At 37.2% G+C, this 10,398-nt stretch overlaps 1 protein-coding gene across 1 annotated transcript; it reads left to right on the top strand.

The window, feature by feature from the left end:
* Positions 1-1,171: 1,171 nt before the first annotated feature.
* LOC148800573 (uncharacterized) lies at positions 1,172-8,353 on the top strand. Its single transcript, XM_088902870.1, has 2 exons — positions 1,172-1,322; positions 7,556-8,353. The coding sequence occupies exons 1-2, from the start codon at positions 1,280-1,282 to the stop codon at positions 8,068-8,070; spliced, it is 558 nt and encodes a 185-aa protein (XP_088758996.1). The 5' UTR covers positions 1,172-1,279; the 3' UTR covers positions 8,071-8,353.
* Positions 8,354-10,398: the final 2,045 nt, after the last annotated feature.

The raw sequence follows: 10,398 nt of genomic DNA, 5'->3' as shown, positions 1-10,398 counted from the left end.
TTTCTTCTTGATTAAGAAATCTCCTAATCCTATTAGGAGTTATCCCAATCCAAATCAACATCTTGATAGGGGATGATCTTAATCCTATCTGCAGATTAGGTTAGCTTACTCCTGATCTTACCAGGAGATTACCATATTCAAATCTGATTCGAATTTGGTCTCCTAGAGTGGATTAGGTTAAAGGCCCAATCCTTTTGCTAACCTTAATCTCAGATCCGCCCCATAAGTGGGTGATCATATCAGCCCAGTTCGAAATGGGCTTTTGGCCCATTAAGTAATCAGTGCTCAATTGGTTTCCTATCTACTGCCCAGTTGGGCTTCTTTGTATGGTGTGGGACCCAAGCATTGATCTATACACCAGCCACATTGGGTTCGGCCCAGCCTTTATTACAAGGCCTAGCCGAATTCACTAAGAAGCCCAATGAACCCCTGAACCCATCACATGGACCCATACCCTATGGGTCCAACACTTACACTAAGTGGTCCCTGGGCTAAGCCATCTTATAAAAACCCAGGGACTGTGGGCAGGTGCAAGATTAGCCCATCAGGTATTATCCTAAGTGGCCTTACACTTAACCTCTCAGCCCATAATGATCAAGCACTGCCTGACAAGAGAGGACCTCTCCCTCGGCTGCAAGGAACAGTGCTGCACTCTCTTCTCACATGGATCCCGGGAATTAAAACCACTTGCAAACAACTTGAAAACGAAAATACCTATATATCATATATATAAATTTTGCAAAAACAAAATTCCAATGATTGAAATCAACTGCCGGCAGTTTGGTTCCCATCAGAGAGAGTGCATTCCCGATCATTACCTTTGTCCGACAAAGGGGCTGATCCTGTCACTATGATCACCCACTCAGATGAATTCTCAGACTGTCCCAACATACTCAGGTTTTGACCCCCGCTAAGGATCTCACTGATTGACATATCAAAGACAGCCCAATCTGACACCTAGTGAAGTATCATAATCGAGTCTAAGGGTCAGGTGTTACTTTCTAGTTTTGCCCATCTGTCTCTAAGGGTCTGTTTGATTACTGAGAAAGGGATGAGAAAAGGGAATATTCCCGAATGATTATCTCTTTCTTGTGTTTGTTTACTGGTAAACAGTGTTTTGAAATGAGAACTAGAGGGACGCGGGATCCCAAAATTTAGTTAGCGGGATCGCACCATTTTGGTGCGACCCCGATGAGAAAAGAAAAGGCTAAGAAAATCTATCAAGTTTGTCAGAGCAAGAAGTCGACAAGCTCGTCTCCCCTTCGAAGCCGCTGTTCCAATGGCCATATCTCCGGTAGCTTCTCCGGCCATATCTGTGGAAGGTAAGACAAGATCCATGAATCCCTCTCTCTAGTGGTCCTGTTCTACCATTTTTTTGTTGTTTTTCGTTCCATTATTCCATACCTCCGCGAGTCGGTTCCACCCGAAGATGCTCAGAGAGTATTGAGTTTCCTGTGCCTCCAACCTCGAACAAATTTAGGGCTTTTGGTTTTGGTTGCGGCGCTAGTCTAAGCAGAGGCCCAGAAGGCCAGAAGTTGTCTTCGTCTTTCCTTTGGATAGAGATTGTCAAAGCTTATTTCCTTTGGTTTTGGTTGCGGCGCTGTTCCAATGTCTTTCCTTTTCTTATTTCCCTCTTTTGTTGCCATTATAAATTGTCAAAGCTTGTCTTCATTTTGGATAGAGATTAATGCTATGACTAAATAAAATTTGGTATGATTTGTCTTGTGACTTTAACATCAATGACTTTGTGAGCAGCTCCCTGTACAAGCAAGTTTTTTTATTTGCTTCAAGTTCTTCTTAGAACCCTTATTGCCTTCTTTTGTGGTTGGAAAGTGAGGATTTCACTCATAATTTATATGCATTTTTTGTTAATTTTAGGATATCCTTGGGCTTTGTTCATTGGATTTGCACAGTTCTGCTAGGAGTTCTTTTTTCCCTTTCTTTGTGTAAATCTAAGGGCAGCATTCTTATGGATCAAAGTATTTTCATTGATCTTATCACCATCAGAGTGGTTCATTGGGTTCATATTAGAGAGAAGTTTTGGAATTTTATTAACAATGATATTGTAGAGGCTGGTTGGCTCTTGCATTTTCTTTTACTTTGAAAGACAATCTTGTACAGGATTGGACTCCCCCTTATTATGGCTCCATCAAGCTCAAGTTTGATGGAATCTGGGTTTCAAGTGTATGAGGAGTTTTTAGGAATCATGAGGTGAGATCTTAGAGGTTTATTTTCGAAAGAAAGCACTCTTCAAAGGAAGAAGTTCTGAACAGGATTATGGGGATGGTTTGCTCTTGGTTGGCAATACATCCTTTATTTAGAAATAGACATATTTCTTCCTTTTTTGATTCAGACTTCCTTTTTGTAAGGAATTTTTAGTTATTTTGAGGGATGGGTGTATTGGGTTGATGGTTTATTTTTGTACAGCTTCTCATTGCACAGAGACTTAATTGTATTTTGGCCCTTTTTTTTTAAATGAAATACTTTACCTTATACTTTCAATAAAAAAGGCCTGATAGGATAGGAAGTTTCTTCAAATTGTTGCACTAACGGCAATTTCAGAGGTTTGGGGTTATTTGAGTTTTGTTAGTTTGAGTATTCAGGAGTTATTTTTTTAATTTGTTAGTGTCTTAATAATAGGGTAGGTCACCTTAGTGAGTCATGTAATTTAAGTGTATTTTTTAGACAGCTTTTAGAATTTTTAAGAGTTAAAGATGAAATCACGCCACTTTTCTTTTATCTTATTTTTGAGGGTGAAAAATTGTTCACTTTTCATGATTTTGGTGTTAATGTGTTTATTATAAGGGTTATTGATTTATATATCCAACAAGACCAAGATCGTGTAAATCCAACATGTTTTGAGTGAGCTATGGCTATTTTACTGATAGGGTGTCAATCTGACGAGATTTGAGTATTTCTATTTTTTTGTCTTTCCTAAAGTTGTTTTTGGTTTCTTTACTTGTAGTAGGATTAGTAAAGTTTTATGACTCGTTAAAAGTTTCCTTATTGAAGTGCCCCTACCTATAGGTTTGACTTAATTTTGAAGTAATCAGAAACTGTTTTGAGTCTGTTTCCTATCCGAGTTTGGAAGTTGTAAAGGGAGACCCAAGCCTTCCATAAATAGAGTCATTGCAATTGCAAATTAAAAGAGTTTATTTAAAGATTAAAAATTTGGTTTAGTAAATTCTGCTTGGAGCTAGATACTTTTCTTTTTTCTCCAACTTATTTTTTCTCCTTGGTGACATCTCTTTGATGTTTACTCTCACGGCAAGAGTTTTGCTCTTTATTTCTAATCCCTTGTCATTTTTTGAAGGAAATCAAGCTGTTTACTTGCTTCTCCATCTTATTATTACCATTAGTGACCCAACTTTGGCATTCTGAAGCCCACCACCAGATCTGAGTGTTGTAGAACCCCCCAATCTGTCCTATATCAGGCCTCTTTATTGATGCTGCCCTTGGGTATCTGAGATTGGAGAAGTGATTCTTGGAGAGTAGTGAGTTGGTTTAGGGATGGAAGAGATGAACTAAGGATCCAATGATATACTATATTAAAGAAGTTATATTTTTAGCAGTCAGAGGGAACGCATTGTTCAGTTGGATTAGGAGATATTCTCATGTTCTAGTGATCTTTGACTAGAAAAGGGGTGGACAGGAGGTAGTTGCATTGGAATATTGAATCACTCCATTAGGGAGATTTGCTCTCTATATGGATGTAGAGGGAAACTGTAGCATGACAGCCTTAGGGTGTTTCTTTGTTATTTCTTCTGTTTGTATCTTCTTTTATCTTGCTCCCTTTGTAGTTAGTTATTAACTTATTAACTATACTAACAAATATTATTGACCTTGTTTACCAATTAAGAAAATGTCTTTATTTGTATAAGAAGGGAAAGGAGAAAAGGTGGGATTCCGATACTATGAACCCAATCAGAAAGAAAAGAAAAGAAAAACTCTATCAACAAATAATTTGGAAAGTCAACTACCTAACAGAGGGGAGACAAATAACAAAGTTATATATTTTTTTGTTAAAGTTTTTTCTCTATTTTTATGAAATAAATGGATATATGGTGGATTAGATGATTAATTGTTATACTGATGGTATTCTTAACTTGAATTTATAAACAATTTTGAATTACTCTATGACCATCCAACCACTGGCATCAATGTAGCTATAACTTAGAAGTCTAAAGAGTTTATGGACCAAATTAGTTAGCTTGAGAAAGCTTGGTTTTAGTAATATTCTATTTTCAGGTTCTATCATTTACCAATTCAACCTATAGTAGATCATATTATGTTCTTGGGTGTTTTTTTTTCTAACTTAGAGTTAGTATACTGTCTCAGAGAAGGATTCCAAACATTGTATATTAGGGGTGCAAATCAGATAGTCCAATTTGAAAAAATTCCGAGCCTGCCAAATTGTACATCTACTTTGCATGTGGTTCTTTGGATGTTTTGATTTACCTATTGTCAATGATAGATGCATGCATGTATAGTTCCCTACAGGATACCAAAGTTGGTGTACCACAAAGTCTGGTGAATTGGATCTAATTGAACTGAAGTTAAATGGGAGAACTATTTTCTTTCTTTTTTTTTTTTGGGTTACAAATCCTTCTTTAGAATGCTCATCCAAATCTTCTAGGTTTTGTTATGTGAAAAATATTACATGTATTTGCCATTTTCAGTACCTGGGTAATGAGTGCATTGGCAATTTTGTGAGTGAATGGCTAGTTCTTTTCAGCTGTCCAGTTATGTTTTCATATTACAGCATTGCACCTTTGCATTGCCACAAGTTATAAGGGTTTTGTCATAATATCATCCTGACATTGACTCCAGTCCCATAGTCTGTTAGAAATTTACTTTCTTCATGTTATGTTTTCTGCTCATCCATTTACCATTTAAAAATATTTTTATGCCACAAAATTTGTCATTTTTATATCTTGTTTACATTTTAGAACCAAAAAAAAAAAATCTTCTCTGTTTGTTATGAATTTCCAAGATTGTTGAGACAGCTAGGATGTTATATCTCCATAAGATCTCATTTATGGTCTTATCCAGTGTCACCACTAAAGTGTAAATTGATGCAGATGTATCATAACCCAGACCCACAAGACAGAATTTTGTTGCAAAGACAATTCTGTCTCCAAGAATACTTTGATTTCCTAGTTTATTCAATGGTGCTATCCTAGTATCCTCTAATAACCTGCACTCTTTTAATTCACTTTAACTTTATATTGTTTGGTATTGCTTGGAACTGGAACTTTGAAGATAAGGTAAGGAAGGTAAATAGTTGTGAATGTTGAGGCAATTGACAAGAAAGAAACTTGTAAAGAAGATAAGGATGGTAACATTATAGTATTCAATTATGAATTAATTTTCCAGTGGAATGTTCCTTTGGTTTCACTATATTTTTTTGTGTTGCTTGTACTTGAATTACATTCTAGAGGAAGGAGTAGGAAATGAGTAGTTTGAGATAGAAATATGGTGTTACTGCAAACTGGATCTACAACTTTTTCTTCTTCTTCTTCTTCTTTTTTTGGAAAGAAATGTTCCTTGTTTAAATGAACTCTCAAGGAAGTCCAATGACCCAGAGTTGCAAAGAAGCACTTACGAGCAACAGCTGAAAATTGCTGAACTGGCTCAGCAGTTGCTTCAGTCAATTTGCCCCAAGAACCCAAATGTGTGCCTTGAGCAGCATCACTAACAGCTAAAAGCTGTAATTAGCAATTATTTATTTCTCTGTTAATATTGTTTATGCAAGAAAAAATGAAAAATCTGCTTACTGATCAAAAAGAAGAGAAAAAAATAAGCTTGAAGATCACCGAAGACAGTAAATAGAACTTGAGAACATATATATATATATATATACTCTTTAGGTGGGATCATATTAGGTCCCTCCCCCCCTCCAGAAAAAAGTTTGAGAGATTGACGCCAATAACAGGATATTCTTGAGAAAACCAAGAAATGAAAATGTAGTTTACATTTTGCTTTTGAAGGTATTATAACTCTTGGACTGGGAAGGCTTTTGTATGTGTGTGTGTGAAACTGTGAACAAATGGCTAGGTAGGTATTTGATATCTATTCAGGGCATTGAAGATCATGAGGTGATATATGTTGGGTCAGTTTCATCCTTGGAATGTGTAAGATGGTGTTTTTATTACTGCAGTTAAAAGAAAATTGAATACCACTCCTAATTCATTTCTATGAGATTGAAATCAACTAGTCCCTGGATTCCACTAAAATGAACCAAACAGCAGAAACTGAAAATTTTGCAGAATTTGTTCCTTGATTCTGTACCCAGTTCTAATCGTTGCTTAAAGATTCCTGGCTTCATCATTGTTCCATTAAGTAGGAACACCTATAAAACCCTTTGCTTCTAAAAAGCAAATGTTGAATAATTATGCTTAACACCTTATCCTAATGTCCATTCATTTCAACCCATAGGTTTCCATATCAAATGATAGAAAGTCATTGAAGATATCAAATGATAGCTTTAAATCCCAAAAAGGATGGAAAATGACTAGACTTATACTTTTCATGAAATCTTTTATTACAATTACGTGCAATTTTAATTTGTAAAATGAATTTAGGCATTGACTACTTTTCTTGGTTAATGGTTGCTCTTATTTTTTTTTTCATTGACTACTTTTCCAGCATGTAAATTATATAGGCATTCTAGAATGAATTCCCCAATTTATTTATTTATTTTCTATGGATAGATGGAGCAAAATTTGCTTTATGAAATTGTTGGGGCTGCAACTGCTACGGTTGCAGTTACATTTTCATTGTTGCAAGAATATGTGGATTATATTGATAGGGAACCATCTGTGAACCGGGATTTTGAACGAAGGGATTTATTGGATAGATTATATGGACAAAAAGAAATAGATTGTTATAACCAATTGAGAATGGGGAAAGCAACCTTTACAAGGCTATGCAAGATTATTCGTGAGACAGGAAGAATACATGATACAATGAGGTGCACGGTAGAAGAACAAGTGGCACGCTTCCTACACATATTGGCACACAATGTTAGGAATAGAACAATGGGCTTTCATTTCAGTCGGTTTGGTGAGACTGTGAGCCATCATTTCAACAACGTATTGAATGCTTTGTTGAGCTTGGAGGATAGGTACTTGATTCAACCAAGTGATACTGAAACACCTCCAGAAATTAGAAATCGACATGATTTTTGGCCATATTTCAAGGTAATTAAGTGATAAATCTTCTTTATGACGTATACACCCAAAAAAATGAATAATAAAAAACTTAAATCTACTAGCATGATTGTGTTGGGGCAATCGATGGCTCACACCTCCCTGTGAAAGTCCCTTCTACTGATGTTGCTAGGTTTCGAGGTCGTAAATCTACACTTTCGATTTGTTGTTCACATATGTATTACCTGGTTGGGAGGGTAACGCATCAGATTCTCACATGCTTAACAATGCTCTGAGGAGAGAGCATAAATTAGAGGTCCCTCAAGGTAGTAATAAACTCTCACAAGAGATATTTTTATTTAATAATTAAGTATGTGTTTTCTAACTTTTTATATTTTAAATAGGTAAATATTATCTTGTAGACGCAGGATTTTCATTAAAGACGGGGTTCATTACACCATATCGAAACACACGATACCATCTAAAGGAATGGGGTGCACATCAACCTGAGAACCCAAAAGAACTGTTCAACCTTCGACACTCATCACTTAGAAATGCCGTTGAACGGATCTTTGGGGTATTGAAGAAACGCTTTCCAATCTTGGTATCTCAGCAACATTACCCTTTTAAGTCACAGGTGAAGGTTGTGTCTGCATGCTGCATCTTACACAACCATGTCATGGGTGTGGATCCGTATGTTTTCATCATGCGCCAGTATGATCAAGAAGCAGTTGATACTGAGGATGATGTAGGAATTGATGATTTAAATGATGATAGAGCAGACAATACACAAATCTCCCAACTATCTCAACGAGCTAGTAGAAATGAACAATCAAGGGAAGGAACTCGTCTCAGAGAAGAAATAGCTACCCAAATGTGGGCTGATTATGTCTTGTATCAATCTAGGGCTCGACATTAATTTCTTCCTGTTGTTTAACTCTTTCTTTCTAATATAACTTTTGTTGTATAACTTCTTTTCTGTGTGCACTCACTTCTTTAACTGATTATGATGTTTGATTTTATTAATTGCCTATTGCTATTTATACACAAATACCTTGTATTAATTGGTGTTATGGATATATATTGTTGATTTGCATTGTTCATTTGATTGGCATGAAACAGAAATGGACTCTTCTAGCTCTCAGCCTGAAAACAAGACTGGAAAAACAAATATGAGTTGGACACAAGACATGGATAATTTACTCATTGACACACTTGTTGAGCAGGTCAATCTTGGAAACAAGGTTGACAAAAGTTTCAAATCACTGGCTTACACTGCAGCGGCACGTGCTATTAGCACTAAGTTTTCAGTTGAATGTACTAAAGGACACATACGAAATAGGCTAAAAACAATCAAGTGGAATTTTGTAATATTAAAAATCCTTTTGAATCAAAGTGGCTTTGCATAGAATGATTCAACCAAGACAATAGATGCAACACCTAATGTTTGGGCTACATATATTGAGGTAAAATAGATTAACAACACTTATACTTTAAACACTTGGTTTACAAATTATATAAAAGATGACTTATTAGTACGAAATGTGACTTATTATGGAACTCCCATGGTAAATGAGCAGGCACATGCAGAGGCAAAGCAGTTTAGATGAAAAAGCATTCCAAACTATGACCAATTGGCATTGGTATGTAGAAATGATCAAGTGATTGGAAATGGTACCTTTACATCCAAGGAGCTAAATAAGCAAGATGCAATTTCTGCAACTGCCACTAGTGCAACACCGAATGTTGAGCATGTGTTTGATGACATTGATGAGGCTGAGAATTCTGGAGATCCTAACCTTCAAGCAAAGCCGGTGGAGGGAAGTAGTTTTGCAGAAGGAAGAGTTTTAGGAAAACGGAAGTCATATGCTGCAATTGTTGTCGAACAAGTGCAAGACATTGCTACACATCTCGAGAGACTTGCATCTATAGTTGAGAGAGGGTTTGGTTTATTTAGCAAGGAAAAGGTGTATGCCAATGTTATGAGCCTAGAAGGATGTTCAATGGCATTTTTGATGAAAGCATATGACTTCTTAGCTGAGTCTGAAAGTCGAGTTATGACATTTTATGAAGTGGAGCCAAATTTGAGGAAGGCATGGCTTCAAATGAAGTTAGGGCCTCCATATTGAAGGGATGGATAAAAGACTTAAACTATTATAACTCACATTTATTAACAAACTAGGTACTAATTATATATGACAAAAACTTGTTGTTACACAACAACAGGATGGGTGATGTGCTGGACGGAATCACTCCCAATTCGTGAATGAATTTCTTCATCCACACGGCTTCCTTGGCAGCTTCACTTGCGGCAATGTACTCGGCCTCGGTTGTGGAATCTGCAGTGGACCCCTGTTTGCTACTTTTCTAGCAAACAACACATGATCCTATCGTGAAAACATACCCAGATGTAGACTTTCTATCATCTGGACCCGACTAGAAATCGACATCAATATACCCTAGAACTTGTAGTGAACTACCATCGAATACCAGACAAAACTTTTTTGTCCTTTGATGGTATTTGAGTATGTTCTTCACAGCAGTCCAATGCTCCTGCCCTGGGTTGGCCTGGAATCTGCTTACCACACTCACCGCTTGAGCAATGTCAGGGCGAGTGCATAGCATGGCATACATGATGCTCCCTACGACTGAGGCATAGGGAACGTCTTGGGAGACATCTTCTTGGAGAGAGTGACTCTGTGCCTGAAAGGAACACTTCATTTCTTAGAGTTCTCCATGCTGTATCTTTTGACAATTTTGTCAATGTAAGCAACCTGAGATAATCCAATTATCCGCTTCAATCTATCTCTATAGAGTCGAAGACCCAGTATATAGGAAGCTTCTCCAAGAGCTTTCGTGGAGAACTCTAAGATCTCCATTTAGGAACGCGGTTTTGACATCCATCTGCCAAATCTTGTAGTCATGGTATGCTGCTACAACTAGTAGGATCCTAATGGATTTAAGCATGGCCACGGGCGAAAATGTTTCCTCATAGTCGATGCCTTCTTTCTGAGTATACCCTTTCGCCACCAGACGAGCTTTGTAGGTCTCAATTCTGCCATCGAGGCCCTTCTTCCTCTTATAGATCCACTTGCAACCAATTGCTTTTACCCCGGAGGGCGGATCTACTAGAGTCCAGACTCCTTTGGCCTCCATCGAGTCCATCTCAGCTCTCATGGCCTCCACCCACTTTTGGGAATCTATGTCCAACATAGCTTCCGCATAAGTCACGAGATCCTCCTCACTA

The sequence above is a fragment of the Nelumbo nucifera genome, chromosome 4 (assembly GCF_055504915.1).
Source record: "Nelumbo nucifera cultivar China Antique chromosome 4, China Antique-T2T, whole genome shotgun sequence".
Taxonomy (NCBI): Eukaryota; Viridiplantae; Streptophyta; class Magnoliopsida; order Proteales; family Nelumbonaceae; genus Nelumbo; species Nelumbo nucifera.
The sequence above is the reverse complement of the archived record's forward strand: the minus strand, read 5'-3'. Positions and strand labels throughout refer to the sequence as shown.